Source organism: Adelges cooleyi, unplaced genomic scaffold, assembly GCF_023614345.1.
Source record: "Adelges cooleyi isolate 19-005CV unplaced genomic scaffold, UGA_ACOO_1.1 ACOO_flye_CR_arks_rails_tigmint_CR_PRNA_29, whole genome shotgun sequence".
Lineage (NCBI taxonomy): Eukaryota > Metazoa > Arthropoda > Insecta > Hemiptera > Adelgidae > Adelges > Adelges cooleyi.
The window spans coordinates 289725-316096 of NW_026095959.1; the positions used below are offsets into that span (position 1 = coordinate 289725).

Here is a 26372-nt window from a genome sequence, read left to right on the forward strand (position 1 = left end):
CGGTCGAATGTGTCTCCGCACACCGAACGAGCTGGTTATATACAAATTCGGATAGTAGGCGCGAGTTCTCATTGGTCGACGGAACGGCCTGCCGAAACAGAGGGGGTTCGCGCGATACCGCGCCGTGATTGGTCCGCGCGACGGCCCGATTACATAAATACGACGCGAAAACGTTGTCCGGGCATCATTCGACTTGTTTCATCAGTCCGACGCAGCTCTCCGAACGACAATCAGCAACAATGACCGGACGCGGCAAAGGAGGAAAAGGTTTGGGAAAAGGAGGCGCCAAACGTCATCGTAAAGTGCTGCGGGACAACATCCAAGGAATCACCAAGCCGGCCATCCGTCGGTTAGCCCGCCGCGGTGGTGTCAAACGTATCTCCGGCCTGATCTACGAAGAGACCCGCGGAGTGTTGAAGGTGTTCCTGGAAAACGTAATCCGCGACGCCGTCACCTACACCGAGCACGCCAAGAGGAAGACCGTCACCGCCATGGACGTGGTCTACGCTCTGAAACGCCAAGGCCGCACTCTGTACGGATTCGGGGGTTAATTCCCGACGACCGTTCGCTTTGCACCCTACCTACTGTTCTTTAAAACGGCCCTTTTCAGGGCCACCATTTTATATTATTTACAATTGTCGGTTAACGTTTATGTCATTTAATGCAGTCGAGTATATTTAATGAGTATTCTAAGTTATGAGACTGGAGGTGCATAATAATAGTTAATTTTATCAAGTATATATATATTGTAAAAACTGACAAAACGTTGTAGCGTATTGCCATTATAATAATATAAATAACTACACGAGTAGTTTTTTAACGGTATACATTTGTAATTGTTCAAACTAATATTTTTTATGGTACATACAGACTATTATGTTCTTTGTAACATACATGTTAGTTGACATAAAACAATAAAACAAACTAAACGTATAATTTAATATAAAAAATATAACATACTAATTGTATATTTGTATATTATACAAGTAGTAGAATCGCACGTGGGTAATATACGGTTTTTATAATTATAGCCCATTGGCGAAATAGACATATATGATATAGTACTAATTTACTATCACAATAATATAATATTGATCTAAATCTATAATATCTATTAATATCGATGACAATATTTCGATATTAACCAATGACGTTATCATTGTAGTGCCGGCTGATGTAGCTAAATAGCAAACTGGAATGTTGGAAAAAAAAAAAAAATTATTTATTTATATTACACTTAAATATTATTTCCAGTTCGAGTTATAGTCATATTTTATAAATTGTTATTGACCTAAAGAAAAAATTAAAGTAGATTTGCTGAAATTCTAAGCTACAAATATTTGCTAAGGCTTGACAAAATAATACAACGATATTTAGCACAACGCCACACATCATCTATGCCGAAAACAACAAGAGTGTTGTAAAAATAGTTAATATTGGTGGCCCTGAAAAGGGCCGTTTTAATATGTATAAATACGGCGACGACGCGTTCTTAAGCTTTCTTTTCGGTCTTCTTGGGCAAAAGGACGGCTTGGATGTTGGGCAGCACACCACCTTGGGCAATGGTGACGCCGGACAACAGTTTGTTCAACTCCTCGTCGTTCCTGATGGCCAACTGTAAATGTCTAGGGATGATACGGGTCTTCTTGTTGTCACGGGCGGCGTTACCGGCCAATTCCAACACTTCAGCGGCCAAGTACTCCATGACGGCGGCCAGGTACACGGGAGCGCCGGCACCGACGCGCTCGGCGTAGTTGCCCTTCCTCAACAGACGATGGATACGACCGACCGGGAACTGGAGTCCGGCACGGGACGACCGGGTCTTCGATTTGCCGCTCTTTGCTTTTCCTCCTTTGCCGCGTCCGCTCATGATGCTTGATTGTAGATTGTCGTGTAGTGAAACGAGAGAAAATCCAGACGATACTGATGATCGGAACAGGCTAAAATCGGTATTTATACACTTATACGACGTAAATGCGTCTGTATGTTGGCCTACGTTTGAAAATGACGACGACGAAAAACCACACTTTGTAAATATAAACGTTCAGTGCAAAGTGTTGTTTACACTCGTCGTGTTTTTCTTCGATGCATGGACGTTGACGATGAAAAAACGGCAAATCGTAGGGTTCGCCTTTAAACACAAAGTGTTAATCTTACTCGTCGTTTTTTCGTCGACTCTTACAAATCGTACTCGATAAACCAAGTCGCGACGCGTAATAAATATGAGCGTAAACGATTTTCGAACCATCATTCGTCCACCAGCTACCGGCTAACTATTTCGACGACCCGCAAACCGTGTACGACCGCAGTTACTATGGCACCAGGAGGTAAATCCGCAGGCAAGGCCATGAAGAAGTCCGGCAAGGCGCAGAAAAACATCACCAAGTCCGACAAGAAGCGCAAGCCGAAGAGGAAAGAATCGTACGGTATTTACATCTACAAGGTGTTGAAACAAGTGCACCCCGACACCGGCGTTTCCTCCAAGGCGATGAGCATCATGAACAGCTTCGTCAACGACATTTTCGAACGCATCGCCGCCGAATCCAGCCGTCTGGCCCACTACAACAAGCGTTCGACCATCACCAGCCGGGAGATCCAGACCGCAGTCCGTCTACTGTTGCCCGGTGAATTGGCCAAGCACGCCGTCAGTGAAGGCACCAAGGCCGTGACCAAGTACACCAGTTCCAAATAAGCATTTCGATGTTAGTCGCGCGCTATATCCACTTAAAACGGCCCTTTTCAGGGCCACCAAATTATTATTCTGATACACGTTATAATATATTATTATTATTCTTCGTAGTGTATCCTATTTAAGTTATTAATATCTGGGGTTTTTTATTTTTTATGGACAATGTCGACGACCGCCGTATGTGTTATCTTCATTTGTATCATTATTATATTATGTTTGTCGTTGGTTAGTACTACGACGTGTATTTTATTTGTGCATTCAGCGAATTTGTTCACATTATGTTACTAAAAATATAAATTCACTACACAAATTAGAAAACAATATTAGCTATAGATAACACTTAAATTAGCCATATATGTATATAACAGCTTTATTAACTAAAATAAAATACAACAGTGATCTGCTCACTCGAGTTAATTTCATAACGACACAGTTTACTGGCAGAGTATAATATTATTGCATTCGCGTATATATTATATTATTAGGGCCCGGGACTTGTACCGAATGGTCTGAGAAATAGATCAATTTTGAATTACATTATAATTTCCCGCGGCCAACGACGTGGGTCGTTCATTCCGCTCATTTGTTTTTATTTTTTGTTTTTGTCCTGTTATCTATCTCTCGCGTGTGCCGTTTAACGCACAGCGGCCGCGTCTGTTGTTATTTTCCGTTTTTAATCAGTCAGATCAATTTGTAATATTTTATAATTATTGTTATTTTGGTATATTTAAAGTTTTGTTTTTCTTTGTTTACTTATGGGCATACAGCCATACTTGTAATTATAAGTCAATTAGGGTTTAGGACTGGCCAGACAGTCCTATGTATTGTCAAATCAATTAAATGTTGTTATCTGCGATAGCCAAGTATTTTTTTATAGTTGGTATTTTTATTATTATTAATTTTTCCCGCTCGTCCGTTCTAAAGGCGTCGGGTAAAGCGTCACCCCTGCCCTTTCAATCTGTTTAAAATACGATTGTCATAATTCTATTTTATTTATATTCTATGGGTAATACCAACTAACAGTTGATAAACTACGGATTTATTCTAAGTTTGTATCTGTAGGACATCATTTTCCTAAATATACAATAACAAACGTATTTACCCGTATTGTAGTCGCTTTAACGTTTTCATTCCATTTCAACCACTGTTACTTACCGTAGTTTGTATTACTATAATCTATAAAATATTAAATATCGGTACGAGACACCGCCGGTGACCGACACACGTTTATTGTGTGTATATTAGTATTTTATAAATATTTGGTGGTCCTGAAAAGGACCGTTTTAAGGGTTTAGAGAGAGTGTTTTTAACAAATTACGCCTTCTTTTTGGGCGCTGCCGTCTTCTTGACTGCCACCTTCTTCGCCTTGGGTGCCTTGGCTTTGGTGGCCGGCGCTTTCTTAGCCTTGGCCGGAGACTTTTTCGGTTTCGCGGCTTTGGGTTTAGGCGCTGCGGCTACCTTTTTCACCTTCTTGGCGGCGGGCTCGCCGGATTTCGGTTTCTTGGCACCGGTGCTCTTCCTCTTCTTGGCCGCTCCGGGCGCCTTGGACACCGCCGCTTTCTTGGCGATCGGCTTCTTTTTCGGCGCTACCTTCTTCTCTTTTTTGACTTCCGCGGCCAATTTGAAATGGCCCGACGCTCCGTTGCCCTTGGTCTGGACCAGCTTGCCGCTGGCGACGGCCGACTTAAGGAATTTGCGGATGAAAGGCGCCAGCTTGGCAGCGTCCACTTTGTAGTTGGCGGCCAAGTATTTCTTGATAGCCGGCAACGACGATCCTTTTTTCTCCTTCAGTTCCTTGACGGCTGCGATCACCATCACGGCCGTGGTAGGATGGGCCGGTGCGGCTTTCTTCGCCTTGGGAGCGGCGGACTTCTTTTTCGGCGACTTGGCCTGGGCCGGCGACGAGGCGGCTGGTGCTGGGGCGGCGACTGCGGTGTCGGTCATGGTGAAGCGGTTTGAAATAGACTCTGGTACTCTGGTAAAACGAACAGGAACGGTGTGTATAACCCGCGTTTGGCCATCACGCCGTCTATATACTCGCCGCCATACCGACTAGTAAACGTTTACGGAATCGAATTTTCCGTTTTGACGTGATCCCGTTCCGTTTCATCTCGTTTTTTCCACTCGAAAATCACGTAACGGCGACAAATCTCGTTCTCCTTAAAGCCAACGTTATAGCAAAGCCGTCGGTCGGTCGAATTTTCACTTTAAATCGACGGCCGACGTGCCGCAGGAGGTTGTTCCGACCAGTCCGACTATTCAACGATACACCTCTTTCGAGGTCGATTAGGACTCGTTAATTTCGAGTTAAACTAAAAAATCTTTTCGATTCGCAATCTGCACGTGTATTGAAAAATTATCGCGTAGGCTCTAAGAGTCTGCGGTATGAAGAGACCGAAGGGGGCGGTGTCGAATTTGGGTCGTTAGTAGTTTTACGTGTCGCGTAGTTATCATCAAAACTCTATGCGATATTTTGACGGCGGCAACACCGACCGAATCGACTTAAGATTACACCGAAAATAGTAAAAACAATTTTAATTGTCATTGTAAAAATATATTACCTATTCGGCTATTAAAGCCGTCCCGATTTCTATTAAAAAAAAGACTGCCAAACGTTTAACTCTATTTTAATTAAATCGTTAACCGATTCGAACGAGTAAACCGTCGCGATTAAGACGTCTTTACATTTGTTTAAATTTATTTTATACATTTTCGAAAGTCCAAGACTGATTTATTACGTTTGCTCAATAGTAGTATTGTTAAATATCTAGACTCGCCCGTGATCGTCGAGGCAGCACAATGTATGAACAACGAGTAGCCCGTTTACAAAACCGATTACGTTTCATAAAATTAATATCGGTGTTATTATTTTTAAGTTTTATGATAACGTTTTGGTTTATTTTGTCTTGAAATAAATTTCCATAACCCATTTTTTACCTGATAAACATATACTTTATGTGTAGGCCCATTTCCAAAAGTTATCGTCTGCAGTAATTGCCATGAGGCATGTAATATTGGACCGTTTGTCGAATAAAAACGTATTATCAACATAACGGTTTTCACATAGGTATTACATATTGTATTTTAAAATATTAAAGTCGGAAACGATTATTTCTCATTTTATTAAACGAAAATGCTAATTTATTATTGTAAAATTAGAAGTACAAAATTTATTTTATGAATAAAATCGTCATGTTCTTTTTTTTTTACTCCAGAAATAGTCCAAAACTTTTCGTTTACTCACATTTGAGTGCCGAACCTACTTTACTTTTTCATTTTAAACGTGGTTGGGAAAATATTTTTTTACAAAAAAAAATTGCAATTTACAGGTAACAACTGTTTGTTTTGGACATTTTATTAAACGGGTTTTTTCATATTTTCCCAAAATTTCAAAAAAAAATTTGACTTTTATAATCAATTGTACATAGGCTATTCGATACACAAAATACAAACGCCAGCTCAACAATGGCCATTTCACATTAGCAAGTGATATATTATTATTTAGTTTTCAGTTTTCACAAACTTATCAGAACCTATTGATATCGTCACTCTCTCCGTGTGTTTTAAATTCAGTGCCGCCGAAACGTGCGGAGCCCGTATCTACCTACTTTCAGATAACATAGTTTTAAACGACGCGCCACAATCTACGGGGTTTTTTATTTTTTTTTTTTTAGTAACGCGTCCATCCCTCCCGTCGGACAAACCGGATAGAAAATAATAATTCCTTTACACACCGCGTTCTACAACCTAACAAACTCATATCGACTATAACGCGGCCGCCGCCGCCGACTACTTCCCGCGCGCGCCAAAAATACGTTTCACACTGTGCCTAACGCTACACCGACCCGTTCGTCGTCCATCGCCACCGCCGTGTCTACCGCCTATTCTTTTACCCGCTTTTTTTTTGAATATAAATAATACTTCAATAAAAACGGGTCGTTGGGAATTTTCAACATTAATTTAAAAATGTAAGTAACAACATTCTCGGGGGGGTACCCACCACCGTCGATAATAATAAAACTATTAAGTACAAAACTGTTGTATTCATTTTACCAACAGCGCGGCGCCCGCTGTAAGGTCTATAAAGAAATAATTGTAACGCATGTAGTGGCCCTGAAAAGGGCCGTTTTAAAGAGGATTTGTAGTGTATTGAGACGATTAAGCACGTTCTCCGCGAATACGGCGAGCCAACTGGATGTCCTTGGGCATGATGGTAACGCGCTTGGCGTGGATAGCGCACAAGTTGGTGTCTTCGAACAGACCGACCAAGTACGCTTCGCTGGCTTCTTGCAGAGCCATGACGGCCGAGCTCTGGAAACGCAAGTCGGTCTTGAAGTCTTGGGCGATCTCGCGGACCAAGCGTTGGAACGGCAATTTGCGGATCAACAGCTCGGTGCTCTTCTGGTAACGACGGATTTCACGGAGAGCCACGGTACCGGGACGGTAACGATGGGGTTTCTTCACTCCTCCGGTCGCCGGTGCGCTCTTGCGGGCGGCTTTGGTGGCCAACTGCTTCCTGGGAGCCTTGCCTCCGGTAGATTTGCGGGCGGTTTGCTTGGTACGGGCCATGTCGGTAGATCGTAGACTGTGTGTAAAAACTCGAAACGGTCGAATGTGTCTCCGCACACCGAACGAGCTGGTTATATACAAATTCGGATAGTAGGCGCGAGTTCTCATTGGTCGACGGAACGGCCTGCCGAAACAGAGGGGGTTCGCGCGATACCGCGCCGTGATTGGTCCGCGCGACGGCCCGATTACATAAATACGACGCGAAAACGTTGTCCGGGCATCATTCGACTTGTTTCATCAGTCCGACGCAGCTCTCCGAACGACAATCAGCAACAATGACCGGACGCGGCAAAGGAGGAAAAGGTTTGGGAAAAGGAGGCGCCAAACGTCATCGTAAAGTGCTGCGGGACAACATCCAAGGAATCACCAAGCCGGCCATCCGTCGGTTAGCCCGCCGCGGTGGTGTCAAACGTATCTCCGGCCTGATCTACGAAGAGACCCGCGGAGTGTTGAAGGTGTTCCTGGAAAACGTAATCCGCGACGCCGTCACCTACACCGAGCACGCCAAGAGGAAGACCGTCACCGCCATGGACGTGGTCTACGCTCTGAAACGCCAAGGCCGCACTCTGTACGGATTCGGGGGTTAATTCCCGACGACCGTTCGCTTTGCACCCTACCTACTGTTCTTTAAAACGGCCCTTTTCAGGGCCACCATTTTATATTATTTACAATTGTCGGTTAACGTTTATGTCATTTAATGCAGTCGAGTATATTTAATGAGTATTCTAAGTTATGAGACTGGAGGTGCATAATAATAGTTAATTTTATCAAGTATATATATATTGTAAAAACTGACAAAACGTTGTAGCGTATTGCCATTATAATAATATAAATAACTACACGAGTAGTTTTTTAACGGTATACATTTGTAATTGTTCAAACTAATATTTTTTATGGTACATACAGACTATTATGTTCTTTGTAACATACATGTTAGTTGACATAAAACAATAAAACAAACTAAACGTATAATTTAATATAAAAAATATAACATACTAATTGTATATTTGTATATTATACAAGTAGTAGAATCGCACGTGGGTAATATACGGTTTTTATAATTATAGCCCATTGGCGAAATAGACATATATGATATAGTACTAATTTACTATCACAATAATATAATATTGATCTAAATCTATAATATCTATTAATATCGATGACAATATTTCGATATTAACCAATGACGTTATCATTGTAGTGCCGGCTGATGTAGCTAAATAGCAAACTGGAATGTTGGAAAAAAAAAAAAAATTATTTATTTATATTACACTTAAATATTATTTCCAGTTCGAGTTATAGTCATATTTTATAAATTGTTATTGACCTAAAGAAAAAATTAAAGTAGATTTGCTGAAATTCTAAGCTACAAATATTTGCTAAGGCTTGACAAAATAATACAACGATATTTAGCACAACGCCACACATCATCTATGCCGAAAACAACAAGAGTGTTGTAAAAATAGTTAATATTGGTGGCCCTGAAAAGGGCCGTTTTAATATGTATAAATACGGCGACGACGCGTTCTTAAGCTTTCTTTTCGGTCTTCTTGGGCAAAAGGACGGCTTGGATGTTGGGCAGCACACCACCTTGGGCAATGGTGACGCCGGACAACAGTTTGTTCAACTCCTCGTCGTTCCTGATGGCCAACTGTAAATGTCTAGGGATGATACGGGTCTTCTTGTTGTCACGGGCGGCGTTACCGGCCAATTCCAACACTTCAGCGGCCAAGTACTCCATGACGGCGGCCAGGTACACGGGAGCGCCGGCACCGACGCGCTCGGCGTAGTTGCCCTTCCTCAACAGACGATGGATACGACCGACCGGGAACTGGAGTCCGGCACGGGACGACCGGGTCTTCGATTTGCCGCTCTTTGCTTTTCCTCCTTTGCCGCGTCCGCTCATGATGCTTGATTGTAGATTGTCGTGTAGTGAAACGAGAGAAAATCCAGACGATACTGATGATCGGAACAGGCTAAAATCGGTATTTATACACTTATACGACGTAAATGCGTCTGTATGTTGGCCTACGTTTGAAAATGACGACGACGAAAAACCACACTTTGTAAATATAAACGTTCAGTGCAAAGTGTTGTTTACACTCGTCGTGTTTTTCTTCGATGCATGGACGTTGACGATGAAAAAACGGCAAATCGTAGGGTTCGCCTTTAAACACAAAGTGTTAATCTTACTCGTCGTTTTTTCGTCGACTCTTACAAATCGTACTCGATAAACCAAGTCGCGACGCGTAATAAATATGAGCGTAAACGATTTTCGAACCATCATTCGTCCACCAGCTACCGGCTAACTATTTCGACGACCCGCAAACCGTGTACGACCGCAGTTACTATGGCACCAGGAGGTAAATCCGCAGGCAAGGCCATGAAGAAGTCCGGCAAGGCGCAGAAAAACATCACCAAGTCCGACAAGAAGCGCAAGCCGAAGAGGAAAGAATCGTACGGTATTTACATCTACAAGGTGTTGAAACAAGTGCACCCCGACACCGGCGTTTCCTCCAAGGCGATGAGCATCATGAACAGCTTCGTCAACGACATTTTCGAACGCATCGCCGCCGAATCCAGCCGTCTGGCCCACTACAACAAGCGTTCGACCATCACCAGCCGGGAGATCCAGACCGCAGTCCGTCTACTGTTGCCCGGTGAATTGGCCAAGCACGCCGTCAGTGAAGGCACCAAGGCCGTGACCAAGTACACCAGTTCCAAATAAGCATTTCGATGTTAGTCGCGCGCTATATCCACTTAAAACGGCCCTTTTCAGGGCCACCAAATTATTATTCTGATACACGTTATAATATATTATTATTATTCTTCGTAGTGTATCCTATTTAAGTTATTAATATCTGGGGTTTTTTATTTTTTATGGACAATGTCGACGACCGCCGTATGTGTTATCTTCATTTGTATCATTATTATATTATGTTTGTCGTTGGTTAGTACTACGACGTGTATTTTATTTGTGCATTCAGCGAATTTGTTCACATTATGTTACTAAAAATATAAATTCACTACACAAATTAGAAAACAATATTAGCTATAGATAACACTTAAATTAGCCATATATGTATATAACAGCTTTATTAACTAAAATAAAATACAACAGTGATCTGCTCACTCGAGTTAATTTCATAACGACACAGTTTACTGGCAGAGTATAATATTATTGCATTCGCGTATATATTATATTATTAGGGCCCGGGACTTGTACCGAATGGTCTGAGAAATAGATCAATTTTGAATTACATTATAATTTCCCGCGGCCAACGACGTGGGTCGTTCATTCCGCTCATTTGTTTTTATTTTTTGTTTTTGTCCTGTTATCTATCTCTCGCGTGTGCCGTTTAACGCACAGCGGCCGCGTCTGTTGTTATTTTCCGTTTTTAATCAGTCAGATCAATTTGTAATATTTTATAATTATTGTTATTTTGATATATTTAAAGTTTTGTTTTTCTTTGTTTACTTATGGGCATACAGCCATACTTGTAATTATAAGTCAATTAGGGTTTAGGACTGGCCAGACAGTCCTATGTATTGTCAAATCAATTAAATGTTGTTATCTGCGATAGCCAAGTATTTTTTTATAGTTGGTATTTTTATTATTATTAATTTTTCCCGCTCGTCCGTTCTAAAGGCGTCGGGTAAAGCGTCACCCCTGCCCTTTCAATCTGTTTAAAATACGATTGTCATAATTCTATTTTATTTATATTCTATGGGTAATACCAACTAACAGTTGATAAACTACGGATTTATTCTAAGTTTGTATCTGTAGGACATCATTTTCCTAAATATACAATAACAAACGTATTTACCCGTATTGTAGTCGCTTTAACGTTTTCATTCCATTTCAACCACTGTTACTTACCGTAGTTTGTATTACTATAATCTATAAAATATTAAATATCGGTACGAGACACCGCCGGTGACCGACACACGTTTATTGTGTGTATATTAGTATTTTATAAATATTTGGTGGTCCTGAAAAGGACCGTTTTAAGGGTTTAGAGAGAGTGTTTTTAACAAATTACGCCTTCTTTTTGGGCGCTGCCGTCTTCTTGACTGCCACCTTCTTCGCCTTGGGTGCCTTGGCTTTGGTGGCCGGCGCTTTCTTAGCCTTGGCCGGAGACTTTTTCGGTTTCGCGGCTTTGGGTTTAGGCGCTGCGGCTACCTTTTTCACCTTCTTGGCGGCGGGCTCGCCGGATTTCGGTTTCTTGGCACCGGTGCTCTTCCTCTTCTTGGCCGCTCCGGGCGCCTTGGACACCGCCGCTTTCTTGGCGATCGGCTTCTTTTTCGGCGCTACCTTCTTCTCTTTTTTGACTTCCGCGGCCAATTTGAAATGGCCCGACGCTCCGTTGCCCTTGGTCTGGACCAGCTTGCCGCTGGCGACGGCCGACTTAAGGAATTTGCGGATGAAAGGCGCCAGCTTGGCAGCGTCCACTTTGTAGTTGGCGGCCAAGTATTTCTTGATAGCCGGCAACGACGATCCTTTTTTCTCCTTCAGTTCCTTGACGGCTGCGATCACCATCACGGCCGTGGTAGGATGGGCCGGTGCGGCTTTCTTCGCCTTGGGAGCGGCGGACTTCTTTTTCGGCGACTTGGCCTGGGCCGGCGACGAGGCGGCTGGTGCTGGGGCGGCGACTGCGGTGTCGGTCATGGTGAAGCGGTTTGAAATAGACTCTGGTACTCTGGTAAAACGAACAGGAACGGTGTGTATAACCCGCGTTTGGCCATCACGCCGTCTATATACTCGCCGCCATACCGACTAGTAAACGTTTACGGAATCGAATTTTCCGTTTTGACGTGATCCCGTTCCGTTTCATCTCGTTTTTTCCACTCGAAAATCACGTAACGGCGACAAATCTCGTTCTCCTTAAAGCCAACGTTATAGCAAAGCCGTCGGTCGGTCGAATTTTCACTTTAAATCGACGGCCGACGTGCCGCAGGAGGTTGTTCCGACCAGTCCGACTATTCAACGATACACCTCTTTCGAGGTCGATTAGGACTCGTTAATTTCGAGTTAAACTAAAAAATCTTTTCGATTCGCAATCTGCACGTGTATTGAAAAATTATCGCGTAGGCTCTAAGAGTCTGCGGTATGAAGAGACCGAAGGGGGCGGTGTCGAATTTGGGTCGTTAGTAGTTTTACGTGTCGCGTAGTTATCATCAAAACTCTATGCGATATTTTGACGGCGGCAACACCGACCGAATCGACTTAAGATTACACCGAAAATAGTAAAAACAATTTTAATTGTCATTGTAAAAATATATTACCTATTCGGCTATTAAAGCCGTCCCGATTTCTATTAAAAAAAAGACTGCCAAACGTTTAACTCTATTTTAATTAAATCGTTAACCGATTCGAACGAGTAAACCGTCGCGATTAAGACGTCTTTACATTTGTTTAAATTTATTTTATACATTTTCGAAAGTCCAAGACTGATTTATTACGTTTGCTCAATAGTAGTATTGTTAAATATCTAGACTCGCCCGTGATCGTCGAGGCAGCACAATGTATGAACAACGAGTAGCCCGTTTACAAAACCGATTACGTTTCATAAAATTAATATCGGTGTTATTATTTTTAAGTTTTATGATAACGTTTTGGTTTATTTTGTCTTGAAATAAATTTCCATAACCCATTTTTTACCTGATAAACATATACTTTATGTGTAGGCCCATTTCCAAAAGTTATCGTCTGCAGTAATTGCCATGAGGCATGTAATATTGGACCGTTTGTCGAATAAAAACGTATTATCAACATAACGGTTTTCACATAGGTATTACATATTGTATTTTAAAATATTAAAGTCGGAAACGATTATTTCTCATTTTATTAAACGAAAATGCTAATTTATTATTGTAAAATTAGAAGTACAAAATTTATTTTATGAATAAAATCGTCATGTTCTTTTTTTTTTACTCCAGAAATAGTCCAAAACTTTTCGTTTACTCACATTTGAGTGCCGAACCTACTTTACTTTTTCATTTTAAACGTGGTTGGGAAAATATTTTTTTACAAAAAAAAATTGCAATTTACAGGTAACAACTGTTTGTTTTGGACATTTTATTAAACGGGTTTTTTCATATTTTCCCAAAATTTCAAAAAAAAATTTGACTTTTATAATCAATTGTACATAGGCTATTCGATACACAAAATACAAACGCCAGCTCAACAATGGCCATTTCACATTAGCAAGTGATATATTATTATTTAGTTTTCAGTTTTCACAAACTTATCAGAACCTATTGATATCGTCACTCTCTCCGTGTGTTTTAAATTCAGTGCCGCCGAAACGTGCGGAGCCCGTATCTACCTACTTTCAGATAACATAGTTTTAAACGACGCGCCACAATCTACGGGGTTTTTTATTTTTTTTTTTTTAGTAACGCGTCCATCCCTCCCGTCGGACAAACCGGATAGAAAATAATAATTCCTTTACACACCGCGTTCTACAACCTAACAAACTCATATCGACTATAACGCGGCCGCCGCCGCCGACTACTTCCCGCGCGCGCCAAAAATACGTTTCACACTGTGCCTAACGCTACACCGACCCGTTCGTCGTCCATCGCCACCGCCGTGTCTACCGCCTATTCTTTTACCCGCTTTTTTTTTTTTTTTTTTTTTTAACTAAATTTCGGGCATCTACATAGCGGGTACGAAATGTCTTGGACCACCGTGGGTTGGTATCGTCGACCCGGCAATGTAGGTACCTATCACGATATTGTGTTTATTATACGATACCACAGAATTCTAAATCGTGTATCGGAAGATTGATAATTTGTGATAACGATGCATGGAAGTATCGTTTGATATCTACACGACATTGTTAGATAGATGTTGTAATGATGTTATGTCATCGTCTTAATCTTATGTATCTAATATATTTTTTTATATGGCATTTTTTTATTATAAATACTGTACAACCTTTAGGTAAGTGATATTATTATAATAATAAGTTTATTTTGCCAATATAAAATTTTCGGTACAACTAATAAGTAATATAGTACAAAATAAGAATAAATTATATTGACTTACTACTAAGAAGCTAAAAGCTTGTGCTAAGAAGTGAGAGTTTCTTATAACATTATAATATAGAAACGAAATTAATTATAATTTAATAAACAACATATAGTCTTATTAAAAAGAGAAGATAAAAAAGAAAAGGAAAAATTTATAAATCATAATTAAGTGTAACATAACCAAACTGGTTAAGCTTAATATATAATTTTAAAGAGTTAATATTATTGAAGTTAAAAAGATTTAAATTTAATTTATGACACAACAATGTACATTTGTAAATAGGACTCTGAGAGGTTACAGTCTTGTAGCATTTAATAGAATTAAGATTAGAATGACATTTATTTCTAGTATTATAATTATGCTATATGGTATTCAAACAATGTCTATATTTATATACAAGTAAAAGCAAAGATTTATAATATAACATGGATATACGTTGTACATTAAAGTCAATGTATAACTGATTTGTTGGATATAGAAACGGCTTCGAGATAATAACTTTTATTAAACTATTAATAGTTGTATTTAAAGGAGTCAAATAATATTTATAGGTACCACCCCAGAAGGGCAATCCATAGTAAACTAAAGTTTGAACTAATGACATATAAATAATTCTCGAGTAATTAATATCTAAAATATCTTTTAAGCCTTTAAAGTTATAAAATAATTTCCTGATAGTATTAACCAATTTATCCACATCATAACTCCACTTTAGTTTTTCATCAAATATTAACCCTAAATATTTAATATGATTTACTCTTTGAATATGTTGACAATTACAGGACACAATTTTATTTTTACAGTTTAAGGAATGTGGACAAATGAAAAGATTATGTAAGGTAGTTGAATTTGATCTAAGATTAAATAGTATATAATTAGACTTTTTTAGGTTTAACTCTAAAAAAATATTATCATACCAACTCTGAACACTATCTAATGAAATATTAACCTCATTAAATAGAACATCAATACTTTTATTATTAAAAAGCATAACCGTATCATCAGCAAAACTATTAATATCACCTTTTATAGAAACATTAAGAAGGCCATTAACATAAATATTGAATATTAAAGGGCTTAAGACAGAACCCTGCGGAACACCAATTGAAATATTATTTACATTACTACATTCACCATTAACCCTTACAATTTGATTTCTATCTCTTAGGTATGACTTGATTAACTTTAAAATATTACCTCTTATCCCAGCATAGTGTAATTTTCTATTTAAAAGATCTAGATTTACAGTGTCAAATGCTTTTTTGATATCAAGAAAAACACCTATTACATAATTACTTTTATCAAAATTTTCATAAATGTAACGAGTAATATGAAATAAAGCGTCATTAGTAGACATTCCCTCCCTAAAACCAAACTGTCTACAAGAAAACATTTTTTGTTTATTTAAAAAATTAACCAGTCTGGCTTTAATACATATTTCTAAGATTTTTGAAATTGATAGGGTTATAGATATTGGTCTATAATTCTCAGGTAAGCATTTATCACCGGATTTAAATAATGGGATAACCACTGCTTTTTTGAAGGCATGAGGGAATATACCTAACTCAGTCACTTTATTAAATATAATTTCCAAAGGTTTTGAAATAGATGTAGCAGTCATTTTTAATACCTTATTTGATAAATTGTTTTCATAAAAAGAACAATGATACTTAATTTTAAGTATAAACTTTACAATTTCATCACAAGTGATAGGAGTAAAATATATACTATCATAGACATGACACCCCTTATTTAAATCCTGAAAATTATCATTAATATTATTTTTATTTAAAATATTATCATAGATATTCTTTCCTACTGTGGAAAAGAAATCATTAAAAATATTAGGAATAATTTTATTATCAAATATCTTAGAGCCCTCATTGTTTATTAAAGAATGTACTGTATTTTTGGAATTATTTGATGTGTTATTAGTTACATATTTAATTGTTTACCAAAGTTTTTTAACATTGCATTTATTTTTGTATATTTTATTATGATAATAAATACTTTTAGCTTTCTTAATCAAAATGTTAAGTAAATTTCTAAATTTGTTATTCTTAGAAATTAATGTAATATTATTTGGATTTTTAACTTTTTGACCATACATTTTTTCTCTTTGCCTGATAGAAACAATGATTCCTTTTGTTCTCCATGGTTTTAATTTATAGTTAAAGGAATTAAATTTTCTAGTAATTTTTTTAGTAGAATTAATTATACATACATCAATCTTGTTCATAAAATTAGTAACATCATTATTATTTTAAAACAGGACTCAGCCCTCTAGGACCCATGGTGTAGGAAATGTGTACATTGCTGTATGTTTGTTTCATGACTGAGGGCACACATTTAAATCTCAATCTGTTTTGACAATTTAACTCATACTAAACCATTTATATATTGCTAATCAACTTTCTTAAGAATATTATGTTGATTTTAAAACAGGTCCCAGTCCTCTAGGACCAATAGCTTAGGAATTATGTCCATTTATGTGATTTTTTTTGTTGTATGACTGATACACAACATTTCAAAGTCAAATCTGTTTTGCCAATTTAACTCACACTAACCAATTTCTATACTGCAAATCAACTTTCCTGAGAATATTATGTTGAATTTTATATAACCCCTTTCTTCTTTTATTTTAAATCATGGTGATACGGTTATTATTATTAAAAGAATAGTTTCATTTAAGACATTTTAAAAAGAATGATACTTTGTATACTGTAAATTTTTTTGGGGGGGGGGGGGTTTCCTTGATACTATAAAAATTAATCTATGAAGTCAGTGGTTGTCTGTCAAATGTACAGGTAAATAATAGCTATTATTATACACTTGTTTGCAATTCTTTGTTATGGTAACTTAGTTGTATACCGGCAATTATTTGTATTATAACCATCGTAATCTATACTTGAATCGGTATGCTTCTTTTAAAAGTGATGTGTACTTTATAGTTTATTGACATTTTGATGTTGTTGTTTAAAAAAAAACTTGTTTGCATAAATATGAAAGTGTGTGTTTATGTCAAGAAAATTACAATAAGAATTTTTAGAACTACTATTAATCTATGTGTTTTATAAATTATAATTACATGAAATTGTTGTATAATATATTGATAAACCTTTTTTTTTCTTAAAGAGTAATAAATTTAAGTTTTTTAGCCACTCATGTTTCTATTGTTGTAACGCGTATTTCAAGTATTTCTTCTCATCATAATTCTGCGTTACTAAAGAAAATCTGTTAGTTTATTATATAGGTATTAATAATTAAATATTAATAATATATAATTATTCCTAATGATAGAGTAAAATTATTTAGAAACATAATAATTATTACTTATTAATAGCGGGAGTTAACAATAAATCCTGTTGAGTAATTCGAAAAGTCCACAATTAACATAGTAACAATGTTTACTATACAATATGGAAATTATATTTTTGGATATCCAATTATATTACTCCGTTATAATACGTGGTGTCGGCGGCACAACATACACAAATAATAATCGTGCATTTGTTTTTATAAATATTGCATATTATGTTGGTATCCCTAATAAAATAATAATAATAAAATATGAACCATAACGAAAAGAAATACAATTTTTTTTCAAAATATTAATATTTCTGAGACAATTAGTGTTACATCAGTTGGATCACCCTGTATTGTATGCATTTTAATTTCTTAATAATCCAAAAAAAATCCTTGAGCATGGTTATATATAACTGTAGTAACATAAAGCATATGTCTAAGTTTTAACTATATTTATTAAACTATCATTTTGTAATAACATATTATATATTCAAATTTATACTATATGTGACATTTTTATATAACTATCATGTTATTATTATTCAATATACAACGCGCGTAGTGTGATATAGAACCTCTTTGAATAATTTCAATAAACTTAAAATACTCTAATAGATAGCGTACATACTCATTTTAGGCGTAACATTTACATAACAATAGGTTCATTAAAGAAGGAGTTAAACACACGACTCGACACGAACTTATCCGAGACGAACTTAACCAACACAGAAACGCACTATTTAACCCAGCCCACAGCGCAGCGAAGCGCAGTTTGCTCTCTCACATCTCTCATACAACCTTCCTCTCCTTATTGTGTGGACGCCAAAGTCGGGTAGCTGTTATCAGTCCGCCGCGGCCACCAATGTCCTTCCTTTCCTTATTGTGTGGACGCCAAAGTCGGGTAGCTGTTATCAGTCCGCCGCGGCCACCAATATCCTTTCTTTCCTTATTGTGTGGACGCCAAAGTCGGGTAGCTGTTATCAGTCCGCCGCGGCCACCAATAACATAATCCTTCCTTATTATCCTTACACATACATACGCCGAGTCCGTAGCGATATATAAAAATACTATATTCATTACAGTTCAATTACTTAAATACTTTAAACCGTACGAGTTTCTTATCACACACGTGTCATTATTAAGCAATAAAAACACTGTTGTTCTTTCGTTCATACATATACCTATACCTATACCTCTTAAAGGTATCGTTAAAGGACATTAATTCTAGCGGTCGAACAATCCTATTACACCCATGTGACTATTTTTGGTCAGCAAGGAATGTAGTCGGCTTATAATAACTCAGTAGACGTGGTTATTTCTGACAAGCGCACTGATTATTATAATATCATTGGTAGACCGTGTACTGAATTACACTTTAACGAGAAACAGATGGTCATAAGATAACGTTAAAACGCCAGTGTTTGAAATATTTTATGAATGAAAACATTCGTGTTAAAACAACGTTCACTTCGGCATATCAAGATCACATACTCAAGGAATATCGACAAGGTCATAAAGCTTCGAGTGACTCCACGACAAGGTATGTACTGCATACAATATTATAACACTGTGTAATAATAAGTCTAGAGGCAGGAAGTGAGCCCTTGTAGTAAACATACACATATGCACACCCCGATTAAGAGTCGTTTTCATACTTATTTAAAATATCCATTCACCGCCGCTTCCCCGTCCTTTTCTTTTATTACAAATTGGCGCCCAACCAAAAGCTTATACCTACAAAACACAATTCTTCTAACCATTGTTCAAAAATAATCTTTGTTTTTCCTTTTTCTCTAAAAAAATATTCTTTCTCTCACATTTTCAAAAATATCACACACTTGTTTAGAAACATATTAATGACTCGCACAACAAAAGAACTTTTTATTTTAACTGCCAAACAGATTCTCATCAAATTGATAATCCAATACAACGATAAAATAATAACAAACTATTTTGAAATCATTCAAATAATTACAAATATAATCTGGGACATTTCTACAAAATATGACATTGATGTAAACAACTCCCTTCTGTTCCAAAGATTTTTTACACATCATATCAGCAATCGTCAAACTTTTCCTATCTCGGACATTACTTTAATAAACAAAGTAACGGAAACACTTCAATTTATCGTCAAAAATTCAGTACACAAAATATTTCATTCAATTCCAAATTATACAGATTTTATACAACTAAATGAAAAAGAGACATTAATTTAAAACCTATGAGTTCAGTACACACCGTTGAAGTCACTAATACAATAAAACAATTAATTCAAAAAATCATAAGCACTCATAATTCCCCTGTTGCATTTGAAAACAAAAACAAATTACAAACCTTTTTAGCGAACTTACTCTGGACAGTAACAAACGAAAACAACAACTTCTCTCCAAAAACGTTATATGCGTTTCTACATTTTTTTGAATCCAGACTAATTAGAGGAATCATATATCCAAAAACTAGCAATGAATTAATATTGGAATTAATATTAATTTTTGAAAACATTTTAAACAAATTATCTCCCACTACTATTATTCCCACAAGTGATCATTACACAGACGACCTCACAAATATCTTAAGACAAATTATTCGTGTATTCATATCACAGGCAGATTTTTCAACTGAAATAACCTCCCACAATCAATACAAAAATTTAATAAAACAGATTTATACACAAGCCCTCAGAAATACTAATATCAAAGACAAAGAAGCTATAAAATATTGTCATACGGTCTTATTAACCAGAACAATCAGAAGTTTTATCTTTCCTGCAACGATTCAAGCGTTATTCCTGGAAATATTACAATTATTAGAATCCACATATTACACGCAAACATAAACAACACCCAACAACACGTTTCCATTATCATGTCAAATGGAAAATGACCATTTAAATGATATTTATCAATTGAACAACTTAAGTCAATTAGAAGGCACCCTTGAATACTGTTATGACAGAATTACAGAGACGCCAACCAGGTCATTAAATGATCTAACCGAGATTAACACGGCAATACACGGGTAATTGAGCCCCGACCGATTTTTCTGTAGAACACTTAACAGGGGTGACAAAACTTCTCTTTGTAAACCAGACATAAAACTCTTAAAAATATCGTTAAATTTTTCATTACAAAACTCTCAAAAATGCCTAATTTGCTTACAAACTTAAATATTTAATAAATATATATACCTACAAAATGTTTTTTTGTAACATATCCAAATTTTCACAAACATAAACACTTAATAATTTCAGCTTTGTCAATACACTGAGGAAATGTAACTCTTTTAATACACAAATACTTAATTTCGATTTTATTTTTTACATATCTTGGTGAATATCATACTATAGATCTATATACTATCTTATTATAGATGTAGATAACTTTAACATTATAACCACTGCATCATACCAACATAAATTTTGAATACAAAAATAATATTTTTCTAACATAGTTCATTTTTATAATAATAACAATAATATACATAACACCTATAAAATAAAGGCCACTCATATAATAATACATGCTAAAAATATATATATATATATATAAAGGGCAATACACATAGGCCTAACATATAATAATAAAAATAATATTAATGCTAATAAATAGAGCATTAATAAATAAATAACGCTTTTATATAAGCCAAATATATAATATTGAAACCGATAAAATTATATAAATATAGCAATGAACTTAACAAGAATAGGTTTTCATTAAACAACATAATAATAATATTCGCCAAGCTAATCATATAACATTATGAATCTTTATAACAAATATTATAAAAACAATAAGATAACAAAATATAATTTAGTATCACCCTTTTATAGTTTTAATAAGGCAGTAAACAAACCATTACAATTATTTCACAAAAAATAATGCGTAAAATAACAAATAGTATAATTTCCTAACATTCACAATATTTCCACATATCCCATAAACAATTATCGAATTTTTGCAAACAATCCTTATACACAATATTACTGTATTACACGAAATCAACTACAATTCACAACTAATTTTTTTTTAAATATCACTTTTATACGCTCAAGCGAGGCTTCAGGCCGAAATAAAAGATCATACTAGTATACTTAATGAACCATAAATATAAAACTGAAATTTATCATAAAATACCAAATCAAAAACTATCATTACTTTAATACCAGTATTATAACACTTTTCTAATTACAAACCGAGATACCTAATGGCAAATGCAAACGGGAAATGTCCTTATAACCTAATGCTAATAATAATGCTAATAAAATTGCGACCCATAGGATTTTCTTAATTTAAGGTTTCAAACATAGAAAAATAACATCACACACAATATTATTACCGACAAAATGTCGGGATATAGCATCAATACTAATTACAACATTAAATATACTACCAATAATTAATATAAGCATTATATCGCAAAGTTAATTTACATAAGAATAATATTAATAATCCTTGTATAATAAATGATATTAATAATGATAATATTAAAAAATATATACATAAAATATGCTAATAAATATTACATAAATAATACAGGCCAAATACCAAATATATAATAAAAAATTTTTTTTTTAAAAAACACAGGCTATTTTCATAAAGAATGCCAATATAGGCTACATACATAATAAGAAAGCCAAACAAACAATAAAATATATTGAATAATAATACAAGAAATGCTATTGATCATTTATTTACAATACAAATATAAACATACATAAATGAGATATCATATATAAAGTCTAAACATATAAATAAGATGCTGATAAATACTCTATTACACAAATAATAAAAATACACACAGGCAAAAAAATACATAAATGATGCCAAGTAGGACCAATTGCATAACGCTAAGATCAGACAAAACATACATGCTGGGAAAAATATATAAAAAATTCTAATTTGGTATAAAAGTATGATATTTTTCATACAACTCATACATTACACATATAATTAATATATTCACAATAGATTATAAAACTACTTTTAATGTTATGCATTGAGTCAAATGCGTTACAGCAAAATTAAAACACAATTTTGATACATAAATCATCTAAAAGGGAGATAGATAACACAAATTAACAAGAATATAAATACTTTATTAAGATAAATTACCACTTATATTAAACAAAACTAAATCATTTCAATAAAATTGCCCATCACAATAAAATCCACTTAAGCCAAGAAAAAATTACACTATACAATTTTCTTATAATTATCATATAACTTTAATGACACAAAATACAAATTTAATCAACTTTTCTTAAATCTAGAATAACGTAATAAAAACATATATACAACAAAAATTCTTTTATACATATTATCATTAAGCATACACGAGTATATCTACTCAATAAAATCATCCTTAGTTATATTAGATCTAATCTAAGTAATACAAAAAACAAATTTAAAGTTTTCCAAAATATTTTAAAACTTATTTACAAAAAACTATATTTTTAAGAAACAAAAAATACATTAGTTAAATTAAAACATACATTTCTATTTCAATCACACAATGTGATGACATTTATTCCATAGTTAATATTTCTACACCACTATGACCACTTTGTTCATAATTTTATATAACAAATGCATCAATAAATATGAAATAATCAACGCTTTTATACTATATATATCACATATACAATAATATATACTAATCTAGAATAAGGCTTATTACTAAGCATAATATAATTCACTAACACAATTTTAAAACAAAAAATATATAAAATTTATAAAAAAACAAAAAAGATTATATAATTAATACAATCATAAATCATGTATTTAGCATTTAAATATTAGATCTTAATAAATATCACTTAACTAAAAATATTCTCTAAATTATTTATTATAATCATTGATTTATGTAAAAAAACATAAAATATAAAAGTATAAAAAAAAAAAAAACCTTTTTATTATATACAATCTCATATATTTCCAATTATTAAAACTAATAATATTATTATCAAATGTAATCATGTCATAATTGTTATTAAAATGTGTCTAAAACATTTGTATTTCAATATAACCTAGCACATAAGTCATTATCACATTATATACAACTTAAACATATATATATATAATGAATCATTACATATATAAAATCGATACATGCCTCATTTTCACTAAAACCATTTATTGTATAAAAAACACAACACTAATTTGTAAACAAACATACACGCCTATGCTTACACATAATCGACCCTTCTTTATCTACAATCTATCAATGTGTACAACAATAGGATCGATTCCATTACATACAGTCATCGGCAACCGATCATCGGACCGCCCACATCTATACGGAAAAACGCAAACCAAACCGGATTGTCAAATTCTCAATACAGCCTGGTAATAGAAGGGATGACCACACTATTGTCACCCCAACAATACAATACTGAAATCCTATTACGAACAGTAATTCGTTTGACCTTTGCAACGGTTCACGCGTTTGACTTCCGTAGTTCAACCAATCTTACGGTCATGTCAACATTCTCTAAGAGAAACGCTTGGTATTCGAACTTCATTATTGATGACTACATGAGACTTCTCGTGAATTATACCAAGTCAAACGTTTTTGCATTTAATACGGATTTCACAAATCAACTCCTGACACATGGTTTTGAATACGTTAAGAAAGGTTTAATCGAACACAACATATTTTCTAAACAATATTTGTTTTTACTAACAATTGTGTGTGGTTGCCATTGGATTCTAAACACAGTACACATCCCATCACATACTATAACACAGTATGATAGCTTATACACATATTTTCCGCAAGTAACCAATACCATTGCAACCATGTTGAAACAATACACAGATCTTATGAACATTGATCCAATTAATTGGACAATCGTTCAACGTAACTCTCCTTATCAAGAAAACAGGTATGACTGCGGAGCTTTTGTTCTCGAAATGACCAAACATATCACTATGGAAACACCATTCAATTTCAATCAGAAACATATGTCTCTTATTCGTATTCGACATGAGAAGGAATTACGACTTCAAACAATACTACCAATACTTTTACGACATGGCATGGATGGGAGCAATAATCAATCATCTCAAACTTCTAAAAACACAACATTATCACCCAACTCAGTATCAGGTGAGTCCACTGAGTTAATAAACTATAAAGCCATAAAGAACAAGCGTAGACTCAAACGTATGGGTTATAAAAGACCACGAAATCACAAGAAAAAGAACAAAGCAAAAACACATGATCACACATTATCACAATAATACACACACCTAAATTCTTTAGACAAAAAATATAATATATTCATAATAAAATAAAAAAAGGGGAAACAACATGTATCACATTTCATTATATTCTCATAGTTTAAGATAACTAACCATTATTATTATCATAATTACTATTATTATTTTATCCATTATTATACACCTTATCATGTTACGAGGGCGTAACATAAAAAAATTAGCCCGCACTTTGTAGTAACATAAAGTTTTTTTTATAAATTATATATATTTTTTGTTTTAAAATTGTGTTAGTGAATTATATTATGCTTAGTAATAAGCCTTATTCTAGATTAGTATATATTATTGTATATGTGATATATATAGTATAAAAGCGTTGATTATTTCATATTTATTGATGCATTTGTTATATAAAATTATGAACAAAGTGGTCATAGTGGTGTAGAAATATTAACTATGGAATAAATGTCATCACATTGTGTGATTGAAATAGAAATGTATGTTTTAATTTAACTAATGTATTTTTTGTTTCTTAAAAATATAGTTTTTTGTAAATAAGTTTTAAAATATTTTGGAAAACTTTAAATTTGTTTTTTGTATTACTTAGATTAGATCTAATATAACTAAGGATGATTTTATTGAGTAGATATACTCGTGTATGCTTAATGATAATATGTATAAAAGAATTTTTGTTGTATATATGTTTTTATTACGTTATTCTAGATTTAAGAAAAGTTGATTAAATTTGTATTTTGTGTCATTAAAGTTATATGATAATTATAAGAAAATTGTATAGTGTAATTTTTTCTTGGCTTAAGTGGATTTTATTGTGATGGGCAATTTTATTGAAATGATTTAGTTTTGTTTAATATAAGTGGTAATTTATCTTAATAAAGTATTTATATTCTTGTTAATTTGTGTTATCTATCTCCCTTTTAGATGATTTATGTATCAAAATTGTGTTTTAATTTTGCTGTAACGCATTTGACTCAATGCATAACATTAAAAGTAGTTTTATAATCTATTGTGAATATATTAATTATATGTGTAATGTATGAGTTGTATGAAAAATATCATACTTTTATACCAAATTAGAATTTTTTATATATTTTTCCCAGCATATATGTTTTGTCTGATCTTAGCGTTATGCAATTGGTCCTACTTGGCATCATTTATGTATTTTTTTGCCTGTGTGTATTTTTATTATTTGTGTAATAGAGTATTTATCAGCATCTTATTTATATGTTTAGACTTTATATATGATATCTCATTTATGTATGTTTATATTTGTATTGTAAATAAATGATCAATAGCATTTCTTGTATTATTATTCAATATATTTTATTGTTTGTTTGGCTTTCTTATTATGTATGTAGCCTATATTGGCATTCTTTATGAAAATAGCCTGTGTTTTTTAAAAAAAAAATTTTTTATTATATATTTGGTATTTGGCCTGTATTATTTATGTAATATTTATTAGCATATTTTATGTATATATTTTTTAATATTATCATTATTAATATCATTTATTATACAAGGATTATTAATA

At 34.5% G+C, this 26372-nt stretch overlaps 7 protein-coding genes across 7 annotated transcripts; 2 read left to right on the forward strand and 5 right to left on the reverse strand.

Annotated features, from left to right (window-relative positions):
- Window positions 1-201: 201 nt before the first annotated feature.
- Window positions 202-7866, forward strand: LOC126837786 (uncharacterized). Its single transcript, XM_050571736.1, has 3 exons — window positions 202-549; window positions 2310-2673; window positions 7452-7866. The coding sequence occupies exons 1-3, from the start codon at window positions 240-242 to the stop codon at window positions 7843-7845; spliced, it is 1068 nt and encodes a 355-aa protein (XP_050427693.1). The 5' UTR covers window positions 202-239; the 3' UTR covers window positions 7846-7866.
- On the reverse strand, window positions 1243-1912 carry LOC126837746 (histone H2A). Its single transcript, XM_050571693.1, has one exon. It carries the CDS (start codon window positions 1868-1870, stop codon window positions 1493-1495), a length of 378 nt encoding a protein of 125 aa, XP_050427650.1. The 5' UTR covers window positions 1871-1912; the 3' UTR covers window positions 1243-1492.
- Window positions 3990-4672, reverse strand: LOC126837701 (histone H1-like). Its single transcript, XM_050571647.1, has one exon. The coding sequence runs from the start codon at window positions 4631-4633 to the stop codon at window positions 4004-4006; it is 630 nt and encodes a 209-aa protein (XP_050427604.1). The 5' UTR covers window positions 4634-4672; the 3' UTR covers window positions 3990-4003.
- LOC126837709 (histone H3) lies at window positions 6804-7289 on the reverse strand. Its single transcript, XM_050571656.1, has one exon. The coding sequence runs from the start codon at window positions 7256-7258 to the stop codon at window positions 6848-6850; it is 411 nt and encodes a 136-aa protein (XP_050427613.1). The 5' UTR covers window positions 7259-7289; the 3' UTR covers window positions 6804-6847.
- Window positions 7867-8536: 670 nt separating the features above from the next.
- LOC126837801 (histone H2A) lies at window positions 8537-9206 on the reverse strand. The gene has a single exon (XM_050571753.1). It carries the CDS (start codon window positions 9162-9164, stop codon window positions 8787-8789), a length of 378 nt encoding a protein of 125 aa, XP_050427710.1. The 5' UTR covers window positions 9165-9206; the 3' UTR covers window positions 8537-8786.
- A 402-nt stretch (window positions 9207-9608) lies between these two features.
- On the forward strand, window positions 9609-9986 carry LOC126837787 (histone H2B). Its single transcript, XM_050571737.1, has one exon. The coding sequence runs from the start codon at window positions 9609-9611 to the stop codon at window positions 9984-9986; it is 378 nt and encodes a 125-aa protein (XP_050427694.1).
- A 1305-nt stretch (window positions 9987-11291) lies between these two features.
- On the reverse strand, window positions 11292-11966 carry LOC126837799 (histone H1-like). Its single transcript, XM_050571751.1, has one exon. The coding sequence runs from the start codon at window positions 11925-11927 to the stop codon at window positions 11298-11300; it is 630 nt and encodes a 209-aa protein (XP_050427708.1). The 5' UTR covers window positions 11928-11966; the 3' UTR covers window positions 11292-11297.
- Between the last annotated feature and the right edge of the window lie 14406 nt (window positions 11967-26372).

Bases quoted from the DNA above. Each gene is read 5' to 3' on its own strand.
- LOC126837786 (XM_050571736.1), top strand. From the start codon at position 240: ATGACCGGACGCGGCAAAGGAGGAAAAGGTTTGGGAAAAGGAGGCGCC. The intron at 550-2,309 runs AATTCCCGACGA...GTACGACCGCAG, and splicing joins TCTGTACGGATTCGGGGGTT to TTACTATGGCACCAGGAGGT. The intron at 2,674-7,451 runs GTACACCAGTTC...CCGATTACATAA, and splicing joins GGCACCAAGGCCGTGACCAA to ATACGACGCGAAAACGTTGT.
- LOC126837746 (XM_050571693.1), bottom strand. From the start codon at position 1,870: ATGAGCGGACGCGGCAAAGGAGGAAAAGCAAAGAGCGGCAAATCGAAG.
- LOC126837701 (XM_050571647.1), bottom strand. From the start codon at position 4,633: ATGACCGACACCGCAGTCGCCGCCCCAGCACCAGCCGCCTCGTCGCCG.
- LOC126837709 (XM_050571656.1), bottom strand. From the start codon at position 7,258: ATGGCCCGTACCAAGCAAACCGCCCGCAAATCTACCGGAGGCAAGGCT.
- LOC126837801 (XM_050571753.1), bottom strand. From the start codon at position 9,164: ATGAGCGGACGCGGCAAAGGAGGAAAAGCAAAGAGCGGCAAATCGAAG.
- LOC126837787 (XM_050571737.1), top strand. From the start codon at position 9,609: ATGGCACCAGGAGGTAAATCCGCAGGCAAGGCCATGAAGAAGTCCGGC.
- LOC126837799 (XM_050571751.1), bottom strand. From the start codon at position 11,927: ATGACCGACACCGCAGTCGCCGCCCCAGCACCAGCCGCCTCGTCGCCG.